This window comes from Bos taurus, chromosome 6 (genome assembly GCF_002263795.3).
Source record: "Bos taurus isolate L1 Dominette 01449 registration number 42190680 breed Hereford chromosome 6, ARS-UCD2.0, whole genome shotgun sequence".
NCBI classification, from domain to species: Eukaryota; Metazoa; Chordata; class Mammalia; order Artiodactyla; family Bovidae; genus Bos; species Bos taurus.
The window spans coordinates 88,267,493-88,289,648 of NC_037333.1; the positions used below are offsets into that span (position 1 = coordinate 88,267,493).

Genomic DNA, 22,156 nt, shown 5'->3' on the forward strand with positions numbered 1-22,156 from the left:
AGGAGACTATAAAACTTTAATAAATTTAGCCATTACACTTATACATATAATTCTTTTCTTTATTACATTTTATCTTACTGAAACCAACTCCCTATTTTTTCCATTTCAAAATCAGGGTTAAACACATGAGGAAAATCATATACACTTATCACAACTGTAGGGTTATAAAAGAACTGAGCAATTCTGAAACAAACTTTTCTCATGAGAAAAAAGTCACATTCATTCTAACTTTAAATCTGAGAAATGTTTCCCAAAGTGTATTTGTTCTTTAGATTGCAATTATTCATCGTATATAGATATACCTCATACTGGTCCTTTTAATCACACATTGCTTTTACTACAACTTTAAACATCAATTAACTGGTAGTCAAAGTTAAAATAATTTCAAAAACATTCCCTCTTAATGATAAAAATTTCCCATGTTAAGAGGGGGTAAAAAACTTAACTTCTGGGTAAAATAAGGATTCCTAAAACCTCCTCAAATCAGAACCTATACAGACCTTTAAAATTATTTAAAATATTTAATAAATTTGAAAATCTTGCATGAAGGAAATGCACAAAATATATTTTCATATATTTTAGAGCTTGTATACAAATTCATCTATGCCCAAGTTTGAAAGAAAAAAAAAATTGATTTAGATTAACATTCTGTCTCTTGTGGAGCATAATGCCTTTGTTTTCCTCTAGGCCACAATTTAATAGCACTAGACAATGACAGACCTACCTTCTGCTCCATATCCTTCTTGTTCTTCTCCCTATCTTCCCTTCCCTTCTTCCCTGATAAATAGAAAACCTGTGTTTGGGAGGTGTAGCCTATACTTCTTTACTTCTAAGAAAATGGTCCGTCTAACCCAGTCAGTGTTTAATATAAAAGAACCAAGGCCAAGATAGCTCTCATACATAAAACAGGAGATATTTCATTCAAAACACATTGTATATACTTTAAGCCTAATGCACAGATGTACACAAATCTACAGTATTGATAACTGCAAAAGCATCACTAATGAGCACTTTCATCTGAATTAATTACTAATAGAGGGTGTTAAGATTTAAATACTGAAAAAGAGGTATGCAAAACCTGTTGAAGACTGTGCATTGACATCAGCTTTATGAGCTAGCAGCAACTTCACAATTTTGACATGTCCTCCATTAGCAGCAGCCATTAAGGGTGTAATGTCACCTTTGATCCCCCTATCTTCCACATTCGCATGCATTGCCAACAAAACCTTACAAAAGAAAAAGTTGAAAGGATATTAGAAAATTATGTATTCATCAAAATTTCTTGAACATACATTTACATTAACACCTACCTGGTCATATTACAGAAAAAAGCCAATAAACAAAAATTATATCTAACAAAACTATTTCTTGAAATGAGCCTGATGGTTGATTTCATTTTATTTCCTTAATACACAGGCCAAATTTTGACAAAACAAGCAAAACAAAACAAAAAAAACCTGTGAGCTTTATTTTGATGATACAAACCTGTGCAAGCTCATAATATCCAGCAGAACAAGCTAAACAAAGAAGGCTCTCCCCTTCCTCGGTATGTTCATTTACACTTCGCCCTTCAATGAGTAACTTTCGCACAGCATTTACATCTCCTTCTGAACAGGCTTCTGCCAAACTGCGGCTATTAGGAGAAGAATAGTACGATATCAGGATGTAAGAAAATAAAAAATTGCCTGGCATTAAGTATTGATTTTTGAAGTTAATGTGGACAGTAGCACTAAATAAGAATGATTATTTCAATATGACTCATAACAAAAAGAAAATAAAATGATTCAGTTCACTGAGTGGAGTGGGTAGCCATTCCCTTCTCCATGGGATCTTCCCAACCCAGGGAGTGAACCCAGGTCTCCCTCATTGCAGGCAGATTCTTTAACGTCTGAGCCACCAGGGAAGCCTGAGTTTTTAAAATCTACATATAAAAGTCACTCAATTAAAATTATTAACATTATAAACTGTTTTTCGTCATGTAGCTGAAAGACAGTCTTATTTACTATTTGTAGGAAAAAAAAAAACAACCCAAAGTTTAAAACATAAAATTGTATAGAAGATCACATGAAGAAAAATTTGAGTTACAAGTATAGTTCTGTTTGCAAAGCTCAGCCCCTAGAAAAATTTTATAAAATTTAATGAAATGGATAAAACTTTCACTAATTATAAAGGCCTATCTGGGTTCTACAATTAAGTAAAAGGAAATGAGACAAGAAAGTTTTGAGCATATACTTTGGACTAATCTAGAAATAACTATGGTGCTGGAGAAGACTCTTGAGAGTCCCTTGAACTGCAAGATCAAACCAGTCAAATCTAAAAAAAACCAGTCCCAAATATTCATTGGAAGGACTGATGCTGAAGCTGAAGTTCCAATACTTTGGCTACCTGATGCGAAGAGCCGACTTACTGGAAAAGACCCTGATGCAGGGAAAATTTGAAGGCAGGAGGAGAAGGGGATGACAGAGGATGAGATGGTTGGCTGGCATCACCGACTTAATGGACACGAGTTTGAGCGAGCTCTGGGAGTTGGTGATAGACAGGGAAGCCTGGATGCTGCAGTCCATGGGGACGCAAAGAGTCAGACATGAATGAGTGACTGAACTGAACTGATAAATAACTGATAAGCAGATTCTTTTTTTTTCGAAGTATTTACTTATACCACCACATTTTGGGGAAGTATGAAAAACACGCAGGTAAGGCAAAGGCTTAATTCAAGCAAAAAGAAGAGTCAAAGAAGTGGTAGAACAACAGAAAATTAGACTGAAAGTGTAAGTTTTTGCCCTGTAAATCGCCCATAAGAATTTCAATTATGGACATTTCTAAAGATTCTTTCACTTATAGATAAAATTCATTCTTAGCAAAACACTAAATCCAAGTCTCAATTAATATTCTTTTTATTTAAAATAAACCTCAATTCTTACAGCTTCTTATTAAAACATGGCCCTGACACTTTAGGTACTAAAGGCATCCAAGGATAACCTCTTTTCCATTCCCCTACTACCACTAAAACTCAGTTTCAACATCATCCTTGGTCATGATTATGGTAAAGTCTCCTAAGCAGTCTCCCTGCTTTTACCCCTGCTCTCCTCCAGGCTTTTCAATGATGGTACCAGAGAGATCTTGTTTAAAAAGGGAAGTCGATCATGTGACTCCTCTGCTCAGAATCCTCCACCAGCCTCTAACCTTACTCAGAGTAAAAGTTAAATTCTTATCCTGTCCAGTGGGAGGATCTCATACTCCTTTTACTTCTCTGGTTTCATCACCTACTATCCTCACTCTTACTCTTTCTACTTTAGCCAAGTTGGATTTCATGTTTTTCATTAAACATGCTAGTTCGGCTGCAAGGCCAAGATTTATGTATCTGCTATCCCCCTGACAAGAGAACTTCCTTCAGGCACAGATCATTGCCTTTTCTCCAGGAGATCTTCCCAACGCAGGGACTGAACCCGGGTCCCCCGCGTTGTAGGCAGATGCTTTACCATCTGAGCCACCAGGAAAGTCCCAAATAACTCAATGTTATCTATTTCAAGTCTTTGCTAAAAAACCACCTTCTATGTGAGAATATCCCTGATTACTCTATTAAAAATGCAACATGACCTCCAACCCCAAACACTACCTTAGCACTTTTCCATTCGATGTTTTCTGCCCAAAGTCCCTTGTTAACTGTACTGACCCTTGCCAAAGTGAAAGTCTTAAACAGCACTTAATAAGTTTCTCTTAATCTTGCATTTTACAGGCACTGACAGTCTCTAGACTCAGTGTTCTCTATCACCTTTAAGTAAGTTCAGGACAAATCCCTCCCACATGACATTTCCTGTAAAAAAACACACTCGTTCTTTCTTTGCCCCTCAGGCACACATTCTCCTCTATTTTCCCATTTGAACTTTCACTCCATTTCCTTAGGTGTGTTAGCTTTAAAACAGCCTTTCAGGAACTACTCTAGCAACAGCTGAAGTTCAAAACTTCCAAGCAAAATGTATGTTAAATTTGGCACATGGCTCCACACTTAACTAATGTAAAATCTGGCACATAGCATCACTGCACTCCCCTTGGTTCTCAAACTTTGCTGAACAAATATGACTGTCATAAACATGCTCTACTGTTTTGCTGATCACGTCTAGTACTTTCAATGCCAAAGAATCAATGACTCTTTATTGTTCCTGTTTCCCGTTTGAACTATACTCTCCAAGGTGTTTAAAATCTCTTCTCTTGCCAGTCTCAGAAGGCACTACATTGAAAAACATCTAAAGAATATCAATAATATTGTAGGCTACTAAAACTGAATGGTAACTGAGGAACAGAACCTGAGGTTAACTAGAGTCAATCAATGAGAAGGATGGTAAAATAAATTAATAAAATGAATGAAGAATTAGATGAATGAAGACAGAGTTAAGAGAAACAGCAAATTCACACTCTTGCTAATATTATATAACCTCTCCTTCAGTCTTAAAAATATTATTATACAAAAGACAATTCTTGAATGTTATTTTTTATTCTCTAAATTCATACACAAAAGAATATTCCTATTTCCTCAACTGTTTAAAGGCAATGGCTAAAATGCAGTTGACCCCTGAACAACATGGGGGTGAGGGGTAACCACACTCCACTCAGTTGAAAATCTGCAAATAACTTAACAGTCAGCCATCCATATATGTAGTTCCTCTGTATCTATAGTTCCTCTATATCTATGTTTCTATATCTATATATTCAACCAACCACAGACTGTGCAGCAATACAGTATTTATTATCAAAAAAATCCTGTGCTAGGAGTTCCCTGGTAGTCTATAGGTTAGGATTTGGTAGCCACTGCCGTGGCCCAGGTTTAATTTCTAGTCAGGAAACTGAGATCCCACAAGCTCTGCAGTGCAGCCAAAAAAAGAAAGAAAAAAATAAACCTGTGTACAAATGGACCTGTGCAGTCAGACCTGTGTTGTTCAAGGGTCGACTGTAAACAAAATGGCTTAATGGCTTGTTTTTAATTAAAGGGAAAAAAAGAAGCCTTTGAGGAATCAAGACAGTAACATGTTATTAATGGTTCTTTTCCAGCTGCTTCCCTGGCATTATATTTTTAACTATACTATCCATAATTGTTTTATATACAAGATGACGTGATTTTTTTTTTTATTGCACAACATCATTAGAAAAACTTAATAGGCCAAGTCACAAAATATTTACTGAGTTCTTACTAAATGTGAAGTATTATACAAAAGGAACTACAGGACACAGAAAGGTAACATCCTTGGAACATAATCATATTCAAGTTATGGAAACTACATCTACAAAATTTTTGAACATTCAAAAACAAATAAAAACCATCCCTTCAAAATGGTCAGAACTATGACATGACTTTCACGCATTGGAGAAGGAAATGGCAACCCACTCCAATGTTCTTGCCTGGAGAATCCCAGGGACAGGGGAGCCTGGTGGGCTGCCGTCTATGGGGTCACACACAGTCGGACACGACTGAATGACTTAGCAATAGCAATGACATAAATGGAGAAGGAAATGGCAACCCACTCCAGTATTCTTGCCTGGAGAACCCTATGGACAGAGGAGCCTGGCAGGCTATAGTCCATGGGGTCGCAAGAGTCGGACGTGACTTAGCGACTAAACCACCACCACTACCATACACATGAAGTGGGCTTCCCTGGTGGCTCAGACCATAAAGAAACTGGCTTCAACGTAGATCAGGGTTCGATCCCTGGGTTGGAAAGATCCCCTGGAGAAGGTAATGACAACCCACTCCAGTATTCCTGCCTGGAGAATTTCATGGATAGAAGATCCTGGCGGGCTACAGTTCATGGGATAACAAAGACTGGGACATGACTGAGCAACTTTCACTTTTTTTTTCTCATGCACATGAAGTAGAAAATGGTATGACTAATTAGAAATCATTGACTTCTTTATCAGGAAAACATTAAAAAAAAAAAAGAAAATAAAATCTAAATCAGCAACAGGTCTTTTATAACATATTAGCTATGAAGTCAGTTTTGTAGTCAGACAGATAGGGGTGTTCTGGCTCTGCTGCCTGTTATTTATTTGATCTTGATTAAGTTACTTCTTTTCAGTTTTTCATAAATAAAATGGAAATAAAAATAAAATCTATACCTAGGTTTTTTTTTAGTATAAACAAGGTATCAAATGTAAAGTGGTTATTTAGTACAGTGTCAGGCACAAAAAATATGCTCAGTAAATGTTAGCTTTTTTATTATCTTTAAGAAAATATTTTTATACTGGTCACAGTAGAAATATACTTACTTGTCCGACTGCCCTGCATTTGCTGTGCTTTCAGCTCTCATGCGAGTAAGTGCAGCAGCAGCTTCATCCAACGCACAACTAACAGATGACGTCAACCTCCGAAGCACTTCAGGATCTGCAAAGGCTTTACCATCAGCCGTAGATAATTTGCCTATTCCTATTATATTATTTTCACACCAATTTGGATATACCCAAAAGGAGAAACAAAGCAAAATTCAAGTTACTTAACTATTTATGTTAACTTCCAAATGATATAGTGGACAGATATATATTGCCTGGCTAGAATCTTGGGAAAGCACTGTTCTCCAACTGTCTAATAATCTTACTCCTTTTATGTAGTCCATACATGCTCAACTCTGTGACTCTCTGGTTCTAGAAATGGGTCGCTGGTATATGCTGGAACAACTGGGTATCCATAGAGGTTTGCTATACATTAGAAGAAGAACCTATGTTTAAAGGTTGCCAAATTGCCAAGTGCTATTTAGCCACTTTTATCACCACAAGGAGAAAAAGACTACCCAAAATAAGTTAATATAGAGGAGAGCAGAGAAATACAAAGGAGATATTACTGATAAAGTTTTATTTGATTCACTGATTCTAGCAGTGCCAGAAGCTAGCACCAACCCCATACTTTTGGTATATGGCCACTTTAGCTTAAGAACACTTAGTTGGGCTACTACCACTTGTGACCAAAAAATGGACTGAAAAGACACCACAGGCTACATAAAAGATAACCTACCTGTGAGTATCTATTTGCTTCAAATTACAACTACAACTTAATACACATACCCAAAATCATGTCTAAAAGCATCATGTCTAAAAAAGACATTTAGAATAGCAAATTTTTTTTTTAAGTTTCAAAAACAGAAATGGTTAGTTACCATGTGCATGAGACATAACTTGTTGCTATTCTAGATATTACTATAAAGCAAGCTGATCTCTCTTAGTTACTATTCTAACTCAGCAGTGCTTAATACAGGCCACCCATCAGTGAAGCCTTTCAAGAATTCAGATGTTGAGCTCTCCTATATCTAAAGATATAATTCAGGTAAAAGTGAGGCCTAGGGATCTACATATTTTAAAAACTCTTAAGGAGATGTTGATGTACAGCCAGGATTTAAGAATCTCTGCTCTAACTTGAAGATAAAATATCTAATGTTATAAGGGATATTAAGGAACCCCACTACATAACACATGGTTCATAAACAAAAAGCATTACTGTCATTTGGCAATTTGTTAGAAATGCAGAATCTCAGAACCCAAAATTACCAAATGATAACCTACAATTTTAAAGAAGACCCCTAAATGATTCAAATATAAGTTTTTAAAGAAACTATTTAACTAAGACACAGACCAAAAAGATCTCCCAAATGATGATAATAAACATATTTGAGCAGATTTCTTTTAATAGTGGAAAGACTCAAAAATATCATATAAGTTTGTGTTTGAAGTTTATAAAAGTTTACATGCATTTGCTTTCCTTTCTGAAAAATTCAAGATATGAAATATAACATCTATGGAATAAATCTGGCAAGAAGTCTTTCTGATTTTAGATGTAACAAATGTAAGGAGCAATCAAATTAGTGTCTGTTACAATCAAGATGTACAGAGAATAAAAGCAGTCTTGGTTTGATAAGACAGATACCTACTGTATAATTCCTATTACTAATACCAAAAGCCAGCTATAGTCTAAACCTGCTATAGTAGTATTTAGTCAATAAGACATCTGTGGTTAGTTAAATATCCTAACATTATTAAGATCAAGCTTACAGATGCATTCTCACAGGAGAGAATTAGCCCCAACATTTTAGCCAGCCCTCGCTGGCTATTTAACAACCGTTTGTCAATGACAGCAAAAAAACCGTTAAACAAGAGAATACATCTGGATCAGTAGAAAGTAATTTCCGTTTTAAAAAGAAATAACATTGAGAACAAAATATTCTATATTAAATTTTTATGGATTTCTTGTATCTTCATAAGATATCTATTTTATAAAAATAACTAGGAAGTAATCTAAGAAATATATAGCAACCTTTCAAATAAAATGATTGAAAATTAATCTCACCATTTTGGATTACTGTGATCTTTTTTACTAGTCTTATTCAATTATTAGATATTAATCAGTTGAGATCAAATAAAACATACATGACCAGATTATTTTTTCCAAGTTATGACATTTAATCAACAGAACCATATAACTTCAGAGAAAAGGTGAATTAAAAGATTAGATTTCTTATTTCAAGATTATTTTAAGATAATTATTTCTGCCCTTTTTCTTCTTAGAACTTACTCAGAGGAAAACTAAAATATAACAGGAACTTCATCTTTGATAAAACTAGAAGAAGTTTATAAATCAAAGCTAATATTAATGAATACAAAGTAAAGACGAGATGTAACTGACTTGGCAAAACAAAGTAAGCAGAACAATAGATAATCAAGAGAAATAAGGTGATCGGCCCTGTAGCTATATACAGGTTCCAGGTACAAGGGTAAGGTTTGGGTTGGAAAACAGAGAGACTGGCTGAACTCCTATGAGGAGCATTTAGACATTTAAGACTCCATCCACAAACTGCACAGCAGATGACTGTTCTCTAAATAAACTAAACCAGAAAGACCCTGGGCTAGGACACATCAAGTATAGATGAAGAAAAGATAATACTAAACTGAAAATGAGGATCAGATGAGTATATGCATGATAAACAGTGAGATCCTTGGCCCCCTTTCTACTCTCAGCTCTCAAAACGCTGGCAGCCAGCATTTCTATTTCACTAGACAAAAATGTGTGTGTCACTCAGTCATGTCTGACTCTTGGACTGTAGCCCACCAGACTCCTCCATCCATGGGATTCTCCAGGCAAGAATACAAGAATGGGTTGCCATTCCCTTCTCCAGGGGATCTTCCCGACCCAGGGATCAAACTCAGGTCTCCTGCATTGCAGGCAGATTCTTTACCATCTAAGATACCAGGGAAGCCTAGACAAAAACAGGCAAGAAATTAAACAGCCACAGAGAAAAGACTTAAAGATATTGACATTTGGGGTTTCAAAGAAATGGAGTGGCTTCTGTACAATCATTGGTATACTAGGAATTCTAAAATGTTCCCAAGAATACCCAGCTCTGGTGTACACACTATATATAATCTTTGGGACTGTGAATTTGACAGATTTTTATCCTCATGATTAGCTTCACTGATAGCTCAGCTGGCAAAAAATTCACCTGTAATGCAGGAGACCCCAGTTTGGTTCCTGAATCGGGAAGATCCACTGGAGAAGGGATAGGCTACCCACTCCAGTATTCTTGGATTTCTTTGTGGCTCAGCTGGTAAAGAATCCACCTCCAATGCGGGAGACCTGGGTTCAATCCCTGATTGCGAAGATCCCCTGGAGAAGGGAAAGGCTACCCACTCCGGTATTCTGGCCTGGAGAATTTCATGAACTGTATAGTCCATGGGGTTGCAAAGAGTCAACATGACTGAGCGACTTTCACTTTCACTTTTCCCATGGAATAGCTGACCTGAAGATAACAAGGTTATCTGGGTGGGCCTGACCCTATCAAACATGACCCCAGGAAGAGCAAAGAAATTTCTATAGCTGGTTGGAAAAAGAAGTCAGAGATTCAAAGCACAAGGATTCTACATGCCATGTTGATATGAAGATGAAGGAAATGTGGACAGTCTCAAACAGGTTTGCTATACAAGAGAGCAGTTCCAGTTGACAGTCTGTACAAATATCAAGATTTCAGTCCCACATTTCCAAGGAACTGAATTCCACTACCAACATAAACTTAGAAGTGAATTTTCTTCTATAGCCTACAGATGAGAACTCAGCTTAGCTGATATCTTGATTGTTAGCTACTGTAAAGAAAACGGGAAAAAATGGGAATAAACACAAAGATGAGAAAAACAAAGCAACTATTAGCATTCTATAAAAAGGAATTCTATCTCCAAAGATAGCTCCTTTCAGCTGAAATATACCTTCATGTAGCATCTTTAAACCTGGTTTTGCCTCTTCGGACAAGAGAAAACAAACAGCTCTCTTATATTCAATTCAAGTCTCTTCATCTTCAGGAGAATCATTCCCTGTTACTCTTATGACATATTTTTAAATAATTTCACAATTTTCATTTCCCTCACTTTACAAGGTTTTAAAAACAGTGTATGACGCAAAAAGTGGAAGGAATTATACACAGTCAATTCTTATTATTCATGGTAATTATGTTCTGTAAAATCACTGGGAACACTCAATTAATGAATACTCCTCCAAAGGAAATACAGGGCTAGGTGCCTGAAAGACTCTGGCCTGAGCATCTGCATTAACCAGTCAATAATAAGCTCGTTTCATGTGTGTTTTTAATATATTATACTTGATTCTTTAACACTGAACTCACAGGCAACAGCACTGTAACTTGAGCTGAAAAGGCTTACCTAATACACCTATTTTCTCCACAAGGCACATCACAACCTGCTCACATTTAGAACACTAGAGAGCACTTCAGCATTATACTTGGGAGCCATTTTAAACAGTGAAATTACCAACAAAAGGCACAAAAATGTGGAAAATGTAACCCAAAGTAGATTGTGGAAAGGACACTTGATTATGAGAGCTAACACAAGAAGGCACAGAGCATCATCTCAGCAGAAAACATGCACAAAGAATAAATCAAAAGTTTCACTGTTCTATGCATTTCTATAAAAGACAGAAAGTGCTGTGAGTATTAATATGGGGATATAAATACATTTTATATAGTGGATGAATGTGCAAAAATAGAATTCAAGATGAATATAAACTGACCGTATATGAAGTTTCTGTTTATAAGGTTTACAGTAACCTGTCAATTGGATTCTGGCAATGAAAACGTGCTTTCATGAAATGTTCCATGTAATTCTCCAGAAAGTAATCCTTAACTTTTATCAATAGTCTTATACTAAATATCTAAGATCATACATTTATAATAACTAGAATTTTTAAGAGTCATATGAACTTTGGAAAATTAGGTAGGCTTATTATATATGTAGAGTTTGCAGACTTACCTGCAGCTTCTAGTAAAGCTTCCAGTCTAGCTTGTGTTTCTGGATCTACTGTCCTGAGGTCTGCACCATCAGCAGTACCTGACAAAAGTAACTTGGAAGCCGTTTCCAGCATTGGATTTTCCAAATCATCTTGATCCAAAATGAAAGACTCCACCTAGAAAACAAATACCAAAAATGGAAGGAAGGGAGAAATGAAAGGAGAAAAGGGAAGTGGGAAGAGAAACAAACAGAAGAAAAAGGAAGAAGAGAGAAAAATATTTTAACGTCAGTATCAATGATAAATACAAGGCAATCCTAAATAATTTCAATGGAATATATAAGCCCACAGTTCAAAGTAGAAAATTAAATTTGTAGAATATTTTAAGAAAGTATTATTCATATCATATGTAATCTATTTGTTTTCCTTACTGAAATCATAGGTGTTCGTCTATTTTCATGGGGGAAGGGTAGCGCATGAGGGAGGTTATGATGTTAATACTTAGTTAGACAAGTTTGACTGCAGTAGAAGACTTAAATCAGCTATTCTCAAATCTTTTGTTCTCAGGACACCCTTATACACCTATAAAGTACTGTACTGCTCCCAAAGACTTCCCTTAGGGGTTATATTTACTAATATTTACCAAATTCAAAATCAAACTACAATATCAAAGTGTTAGTTGCTTCAGTCATGTCCAACTTTGTGACTCCATGGACTGTATAGCCTGCCAGGCTACTCTGTCCATGGGATTCTCCAGGCAAGAATACTGGAGTGGGTTGCCATTTCCTTCTCCAGCAATATCAAAATCACATCATTAATATCACTACTGGTTTCATTACAAAAGTTTTTAAGTACTGCAAAGCTGTGAAGCTCAGGCAAATAAAACTTCCGAAATTCTAATTTGTGCCTGTAAGCTTAATTTTATCACTAATAACAAGTACTGACTGTTTTCCTTAAAGTGATAGGCTCACTTCGATCAGTTTTGAGAACATCTGCCAAATGTCTTAAGTTTGATAGACACAGTGTGTCTGTCAGCAGTAGTGCTTTATGTGTACGTCCCATTTTATCACATAATAACATTAATAGGGTATGTAGTCACATATGGAGATTTCAAAAAATCAGTATTTACTGCTTTATCAAGATTATTCTTCAGGTGAAAGTGGCTTTTTAATTTTATAACTCTGAGTATATGGTAATGATAAATACAATGATACTAGTATAATTTGATGCCATGGCCTTAAGAGGCCAGCAATTTTACCTACTATTGCTTTTGTATCATCAGTGCAAATAAATCAACCCAGTAAAAAGGCAAGTAACATATTAGTATAGTGATGAAAACAATTTTGACCTTTTGAACACTCTAATTGATTTCTGAGAACTTGAGAGGGCTGCAGATCATACAATGAGAACCACTGATACAGTAACATATACCAGACTCAATGAAAAGAAATGTAAAGAATTAGAAATAGCAGCTCTTAAGACTTTTAAGGGAAAAGTTTTATTTTGACATCCCTTGTCATAGTGCAACTTAAGAATATGTAGAAAGATGTATTTTTTTTTATTTTGCTGATAAAAAGGTGATAGTTATTATATAAAATATCACTAACATATTTGGGTAAAATTTATTTCACAAGTTTAAAGTACTTTTAACATTGTAATAACTAAAATGAAATAAATTCTTAACCAATATAACATCAGAAACTCTGTATCATTCCATCTTTGAAAGTCACCTGTTTAGCAATCAGACATAAATCCTATTTTTAATCTATACATATTTAATACTGAATGTTAAATTTGGGGGAGATAATGTTTCTTTCAAAATTTCCCTTAAGCCAATACAGTTTAATATGAAATAATATTTCATATTTCTAATATTTCAAATATAAATACACAGAGAATAGTCTGAAAATAATCTCTAAATCTTTGAAAACTTTCCAAAACTTTGCTGTATATTAACTTTAAAAATCTATAACAATTGCTATGATGGGTAGGAGATTAAAATAAACTTCTTAAATAAACTTTAAATTATTTATAAAGGAAGCAGTGAAAGCTTAAGTGTTATATATTAGAAAGTGGACTTTTCACCATGGTTTGGTCATAGAAATATGTGATTCAAAATTTAAGCATGGTAAAAACTATGTCTTTTTATCTTTAACCATGGTTCAGAATATGAGTCTTTCTAGAGAAAACACTGCATCCCAATGATATTTTCTCTGTTAAAGTATCTACAGGTTTTCAATACAATAGAAGACAAAAAAAAAAAAAAAGGAGTAAATAACCATGAAAAAAATGTACATAGGTAAAATGAACAGATGAAAAATTAAATATTTCAAATTAATGTTTTAGAAAACAAAATGTATCAAAAAGCAGTGAAAGTGTGTTAGTCACTCAGTTGTGTCTGACTCGGCGACGCCATAAACTGTAGCCTGCCAGGCTCCTCTGTCCATGGAATTCTCTAGGCAAGAATACTGAAGTGGGTAGCCATTCCCTCTTCCAGGGGATCTTTGTGACCCAGGGATCAAACCTGGGTCTCCTGCATTGCAGGCAGATTCTTTACCATCTGAGCCAAAGAGCAGTGCAGACTGCCAAACCAAAAGTACAGAGAAAAGGTACTAAAACTGTTCAAAGGAGACAATGCATGCAAAAAAAAAAATATATATATAAAGGGATTTTGACCAAAATAACTAATTGGTATAAGACAAAAGGAAAAGGAATACAGTACTGGTAGACAAACATAAACTTTCTACATGCTAGAATATAGGATTTACTATAGGAAAAGTCAGAAAGTTACAAATTAGATCATAGAAGGTATTAAATCTCAATCAAAAGCAATTTCCTGATAATAAGGTCCCCTTATGCCACACCTCATCTTAACTAAGTTTGGTGAAAATTTACTAAGAAAAATACACCTCAATCTTTTCATGAGGCATACTAAATGCAGAAATATGTTTTATTAAATCAATTCCATGACAGTTCTTTTTTTGGCTATGCAACTTGAAGGATCTTAATTCCCCGGCCTAGGAATTCAATCTGCGCACTCAGCAGTGAAAGCCAGGAGTACTAACCACTGGATCCCAAGAAAATTTCCATCCATAAAAGTTCTTACAGGGATTTCCCTGGTGGTCCAGTGGTTAAAAATCCCACCTTCCAACACAGGGGATTCAATCCCTCGTTGGGGAACTAAGATCCTACATACTTAAGAAGGGGGAGTACCTAAGCCCTAGCCACCAGAACTACCGGGTCCATACGCCGCAACTAGAGAAAAGCCCGTGTGCCAAAATGAAGAGCCCACATGCTGCAACTAAGACCCCACACAGCCAAATAGCTAAATCAATGTTTTTGAAAGCTCTTACACTGATTTTTAAATTTTAAAGCCCACTATTTTTTGTTGTTGTTGTTGTTGTATAGTCTCTAAGTTATGTCTGACTCTTTTGTGACCCATGGACTTGTAGTCCTTCAGGCTTCTCTGTCCATGGGATTTTCCCAGGCAAGAATACTGGAGAGGGTTCCCATTTGAGACTCCAAGGGATCTTCCCAACCCAGGGATCCAGCCTTGACTCTTGCTTGGCAGGCGGATTCTTAACCACTGACCCACCTGGTAAACCCCTACTATTTTTACTATGTGAAGAACCTGATATTTTAAAAAACAGTAGATTCAAATGCCTATGAAATGCTCTATAAATTTTAAAAGGCATACGATAAAGAAAACAGGAGTGGATGTCTATTATATCCTGCCCTACCTCCCAATTTATGAAAAAGAAACTAATTTCAAGGATACCATCAGGATCTAAAGACCTAGGTACCATTACTGCTTCATTTGCTACCTATGAGAGCTAAGCAAGTTATCTCATCCATCTCTAAACACTTTTTCTGCATAATTTTGTTATAAATTTTGACTAAGATATATACATATATTTTGTCTATCTAAACTCCACAGAAATAGGGAATTTGTTTGCAGCGCTGGTATGGAGCCACTAGAATGATGCCTATCTCATTGTGAGGACTCAAATCATTCTTTAATAAATAAGAGATGGTTTGAGGCTCCTTTCTTTTCAGATTCTAAAAGGTTGTAGTGTATTTGGGGAAGGGAGAGGTAGTTATATAAAGGTATATTTTCTAGACACAGAAAAGTCAAGTATTAGGTAGCAGGTACGACAAAATGCTATATTCATTGATATATTAAATACACTTTTATTACCAATTTTGAGTAAGAGATACTGCTGTTTACTACTATCACATGTGTAAAATTAGGCCTTGTATCTAGGAACTTACTTCTTTAATGTGAGAATGAAACAATAACAATAATACAGAGCAGAAGTGCATAAAGTAAAAAGAGAGAGAAAGAGAAAAAAAGCGTCATAGGAGTTCTGAAGAGGAAGTAGAAGACAGCTCCTTCCTTTAACACCAATTCTCTTCCTACCTGAAAAGATTGTTGAACAACATTATAGAACATGTAGATATAAGGAGATGTAGTCACAAAAATACAAAAATAAGTAACTCTATTCAAATGTCAACTAATTTATGGGCATACACCTCCTTAACATGTCCTTAGCTAAGGAAACTCAGATTAAAAACCAAAATACAATTAGGCTAGATTCAAACCTAACTCATTTTTATCATATTATTTCTATAGAAAAAATTCATTTTCAGTCACAGCTAAGTTCTGGAACATTAAAAATGGTTTGAATAATAAATTCACATAAATATTCTGAAACTCCTTAGATGAAATGTATAAATAACTTTCATGAAGAGGGGAGAGACAGAAGGAAATGAATGTCCTTATTAAATTCATTCTTCCCTAAAGAAAATAATCTGTCAAAGTTATCGATATTCAAAGCATGACAATTTAAATTATATCTAAACTACTTTGGATGTGTGGTTTTGTCTAGCTGGATATTTTATAAAATGGTGTATGTGCATCAAATTCTTATCTAATGCAAAGAACAAAACGCACAAGTCTTAGAAATCACCATCAAAATGCAATAGTCTTAGAAATCGCCAGGTTCAGTTTATTGCTACAGATGAGGAAACAGAAGCACAGGATCTGTATGTAAACAGCAAGTTTCTAAACATCTAACAAAAAGAGATCAGTTATACAATTAACAAGTTCCAATATTCTTTCTACCAGTAAAAGAGGCTGTTGTTTCACTTTGCTCTAGAAAAGCTAACTTTAAATTCCGTATTTAAGGGATAAAGCTGCCATCACCTGAACCCAATGTTCAATTAAAAGAAGTGAGACAACTAAACATTATATGCCCCTGATTTTTGCAACATAAAATATACAGTACCTCCTATGAAGTACTGTTGCCTCCTTGAATTAACTTCTAGTTTATAAAAATTATTAAGGCAAGTATCTGGAACAAATTAAATTGGGGCTTCTCAATCTTGGCATCACTGACATTATGAGCCAGATAATTCTTTGTTGTTGGGAGCTGTCCTACACGCTTCAGGATGTTTAGCAGCATCCCTGGCCTCTACCCACTAGGTGCCAATAGCAATCCTATCACAGGTTGCAACACCAAAAGTATCTCCAGACAGTGCCAAATCTCCCCTTGGAGGAAATAACAAAAACCAAAAATTCTAGGGATGGGAAGTTGAGAACCACTGAGTTAAACAGAAGCAAACAAAAACAACTAAAATATAGAATATGTTGTAAAAGAGAGAGAAAGACAGTAAAAGGGAAGAACTGTTCTAAATTAGAGACATTCCAGAGACATACCAGCAAAATAATATAGACCTTATTTGAAATTTTCAAGGCAAATGAAGAAATCTGAATATGAGTTGGTATAGTATAGTATAAAGGAATCACTCTGGTTAGGTAAGAAACTGCTTTTATCTTTTAGAGATGCATGTTGGGAGTATACACAAATACTGTCAGGAATTTGCCATAAAGTATTTCAGGAAAACGAAAGTTGAGTAGCAAATTCTTGATAATGCTAAATCTCTGAAAAGGAGATTTACAGAGGTTTTATTTCACTAGTCTTTATACTTTCGTGTACATTAAATCCTTTTAGTTTTTAAAGTTTCAGGGTGATGTTTTACTACAGATGTTGCTTGTGTTTAAAAAAAATTACTTAAAAGTAATACTATCCAATTAACAAAGTATTTTTTTACTTTCTTCTCAAAATAAACTGAACACAAATGCTTAACAATAAAAGCCAAAGTCTTTTTAACAATGGTCAGCGGTGAATGAATTTGTTAATGCTATTAATGGAAGTCCTAGTCCTTGAATACTCAAAACACAAAGTCACATGAAAACATGGAAATAAAGGGTCATCTGGACCAATTGTGAACATTAGCATAACATTTCAAACTAACTCCTCTTCAGAACAAATATATTATCACTGCTATATTAGAGAAAAGCAGTCCATTTTATAGTGTAATAAACTAGTATTCACGCCAAAGAACACAGTGAAAGTGAAAGTGTTAGTCCCTCAGTGGTGCCTGACTCTCTGTGATCCCATGGACTGTATAGCCCACCAGGCCGCTCTGTCCATGAAATTCTCCAGGCAAGAATATTGGAGTGGGTTGCCATTCCCTTCTCCAGGCGAACTTCCCAACCCAGGAATCGATTCCAGGTCTCCAGCATTGTAGGCAGATTCTTTACCATCTGAGTCACCAGGGAAGCCAAAGAATAAGAATATAGTATATTCTGATTAACTAGGTATCATATTTACCAATTCCATTCAATTTAACAAATATTCACTGCCAATTACATACTATGCGCAAAGTAGTAGGACAGCCAAGGGAGAATGGTAATACAAAATGATTTTTTAACAATCAATGCCTCCCACAAATATTATATAAAAAAGGCAACTCTAAAGGCAACTTTATGTACAAATAGCTAACTGTATCAAACAAGATTGGAAAGTAGTACTAAACAGATGCTAATACAGAGACTGTAAAGACGAAGGAAAAAATATTTCCAAGTGAAAATAGTAAAAAAGAATAATGCTTAAAAAAGATGGAGCCTTTCAGTATTATGCAGAGAAGTCCACAGTTTATATGGTAGCTTCTGAAGGGTTTAAGCATTAAAACAGTGTTTTAGAAAGAGGCCATGTGAAAGATGGTTTTAAACATACAGGACAACAGACATAAAGAAACTAATTAGGAATTATCAATCATTTGATCAATATATCAAATGAAAGATTATGCAAAGTGGGGATAAGAAAAAGAGTCAGTCTTAAAGAGTAAACATAATTTAAAAAATGAGAATGCTATCAACTACAGAATTTGGATATCTTGAACTTTAACACTCCCATCCTCCTATGCCATCACTATCTCAATTTATTACTGTTTTTGCTGTTCTGAAAACTACCCTCCACTTATCATTGAATGTCAAGCTGGTAACCTGAATTTCAAGATAATAATAATATCAAAAGGTCACACATAAACAGGTGAATATAAAAAAAAAGACTAATTTGAAATTTTGTAACACTGATTGAGTAATTCTTAATAGTTTACACTATATCTTTGAAACAAGCCCAGAGAAACATAGTACGTGTTCTTCTTAGTTCTTTGAATATAGATTTATTATACATAAAATAAGAAATATATAGTCATCATAATTATTCTCTTCCATACATGATCCTGAAGCCTAATAAAAATTTCTTTGCTCTGTATTTTTTATGGTCTTAAATAGGGTAAAATCCAGCTAAAATAGTACAATTCTTAATAAAGACTAAACTATTCCAAAATTAGTATATTTGGGATACACTTTTCCAGTAGTAGTAGAGTCACTGAACACTGATTTACATATACATTAAAATAAAATAAGAAAATAAATAAGAGCCCACTTAAAAGTCCCTGGAAAAAGAATATCAACAAAGAGCCTGACATTATGGTACTGGTATCTTAAGATTAAAATAAATAAAACTGAAGAAAATTTGACTAAAATAAATTTAGCTTTCAAAAGTCTATTCATTGATTTATGATTGATTAATATCTACATTCTTTCATTCATACTTATCTATCCTTCTAATAAATTTCAGTCAAGACCTGGGAATATGCTAAGAATCAGTGGTATAAAGAAACACAAAGCCCAATAGTACAACATGATTTCTTTTCTTATGCTTCAAAGTACTTATCTGCCTCCAATAGCTCACTATGAAATTACAACAGTTTAGTGTGAAAATTTGGAAACTATAAACTTTATAAAGTGGACAAATTATTAATGGTTAAAATAAGTAAAAATTCTATGGAATCCTCATATCTAGAGTTTGTAAGTAGATTTCTTGCTAACAGAATTAAAGATACATATTATTTCAAGGATTTCCTTAAATCCAATAACAACAGTACAAAATAATTTAGTTATAAATTTAGCCTACTTCTGGTATATATCATTATTCATCAATTATCATAAAAAGAGCCTCAAAATAAAACAATTTCTTGTAAAATGGCATTAAAATGTACATGCAAATATACACACACATACAGATTACACACACACACACACACACACACACACACACAGATTACACACACACCCCGCCTAGAGTCATAACCTGGTAAAATTTACTTCTCAAATACAAAACTAAATGCTAGAAGACAATCTGAAAAGAAGTGAAGCACAATTAACTTTTAAAAAATTGTAGAACTAAACTGTAGAACAAACTAAACTAAACTAAACTGTAGAACAAAATAATTTTTAGACATGCAAGTACTTTTAAAATTTAAAAACCACAAACAGTTCTGAATTTAGAGAATTTATGCCTTCAACAACTAAAATGAATCCAAGAAAAGGACAGCCAAGAAATCATAAGACCAAGCAGTTAAAAAAGAAATTAGTAGAATATAATTTATTGTTAACATTTCAGATACTTTTTAATAAAAAAGGAAGCAACTAGTTACAAATACTGTTTAAATTCAATCAAATGCCTTCTGAAGAACAGGAAGAAAACATTTTTCAAATTGGGGGGGAAACAATTTTAAAAACTCAAATTCAGTTAAACACAAGGGGGACAGGTTGTGGGATAATAAGAAAACGCATCTTTGTCATTAATTGTCGATGTTAGGAAAAAAACCAAAAACCCAAAGACTTAACTATTTAATATAAAAGAGAGTGGAAAATCTTATAGATTAGGATTTAAATAAGAAAAAAGGAAAAAACTCAACTACATGGTACTACAAGAGAAAAAAATCTAAAATATTTTGTCATAAAAGTTGAAAACAGAGGTGTAAAAAAGCAATCTTAATCAAAGGTGCCATTATTAACATGAATAAAGGAAGAATTCAAGGCAAAACATATTACATAGAAAAAAAAATCTATAATAATAATAGATACAATATACTGGGAGTGTGTGACAGCTCAACTTCTACGTACTCTGACAATGCAACACAGAAACATATAAAGTAAAAATATTAGAAACTTAAGCAACTTGAAAATTCACACAACTTAGCGGGAAACTTTCCAAATACCTATCAGAAAATGAGGAAATCAAGTAGACAATACAGGTATGGGCACTTCAAAAATAGAATTAACAAACTATACTTATATTTCATAGTGAAACAGAACTTAGTATATCATATGAACAAAGAACATAGTCTTTGAAAGCAAATAAAAACCTGATTATATCTTAAGCAAAGGAAAATCTCAACAGGTTTTTTTTAAAAATAACACAGGCTACATCCGAGGTCCATAAAGCTAAAGGAAACTAAAAATTATCAATAAAAGGATAACACTACACTTGAGAATTTTAAAAGAAAAGAAAATAACCTACTAATGAACTCTTAGAATATAGAGAAAGTGAAAACTAACATTGTGAGCATATCATTTGAAATGGAATTGGTCCCAGCAATTCTTAAAGAAAAATTTAAAGCCTTAAATATATTCAGTATAACACAAAAAAGGTTTAAACACATAAAAAGTTTCAAAAATAAAATACAAATAAAAATATATCAATATAACTTACAGTGATAAACATAGAAATGAAGAAATTCAGAGATACAAAAGTAATAAATAAAACCAAACACTACTTCTTGGGTAAGTCTGACAAGAGAAACAGCCTTTAACAAGTCTGATTATGGAAAACCAGAGAATAAAAAATACAAGGAATCATTAAAATTAGAGAACTAAGCACAACTGATACATCAGTAAATGGGAAAGTCTAAAAAAAAAATGGATGATTTTCTAAGAAAAGAAATCATCAAAATTACCTCAAGGAAAGGTAGAAATGTAATAGAATATATCCACAGAAGAAACCTTAACAATAGTTATACATCTACCTTTCAGAAGGAACATAACATTATTATATTATTTACAAAGTTAATTTGGCAGTTGTATAAAAAGTACAGTGCACAACACATACATGAAAGGGGATCGAGAAAACATGAGACACAGTCATATGTGATCTTCCCCTACCTGGAATGCTTTTGCCAATGCTTTCACCATTCTTCAGGTCTTAGTTTATATTTTACCTTCTCAGATGATAATATCAGAGGTACTCTCCTCATTTCTCTACCACACCATTCTCTTTATTTCCTCCACAGTACTACCATAGTCTAAAATTATCTTGTTCTTGAGTACTTGCTTATTATCTCTCTTCTCCATTTAAAAAAGAGAGGAACCAATCAGACTTACTCAGCGCTATCACCAGTTTGTGGCAAAGTTCCTGGCACAATGCAATACAATATTACAAGCATCCAAACACTTGCTGAATAAATACTAAAAATGACAAACACCATTACCAATATTAGGCAAATATATTAATGTAATATACTACATTAAACTGCTAGGTGAAAAGAATATGTATCATCTTAACAAAAACACATGATAAAACATATTATCTATTACCACAGAAATACTTTTAAGCCAAGAAGGTTACTTTTGTTTCTGACAAGGTATTCTATCAGAAATCTAAGGCATATATAAATGTAGAAGTTTAAAAATTAGAA

The 22,156-nt window shown here is 34.1% G+C and overlaps 1 protein-coding gene across 13 annotated transcripts in view; it reads right to left on the reverse strand.

Moving 5' to 3' along the window:
• ANKRD17 (ankyrin repeat domain 17) overlaps nt 1-22,156 on the reverse strand; it is a 167,280-nt gene that overhangs the window by 79,599 nt on the left and 65,525 nt on the right. For all 13 annotated transcript variants that reach the window (NM_001192181.2, XM_005208081.5, XM_015471681.3 and 10 more), the window contains 4 exon segments: nt 1,079-1,226; nt 1,486-1,633; nt 6,259-6,415; nt 11,287-11,440. In NM_001192181.2, coding sequence (NP_001179110.2) covers nt 1,079-1,226; nt 1,486-1,633; nt 6,259-6,415; nt 11,287-11,440 — 607 coding nt within the window.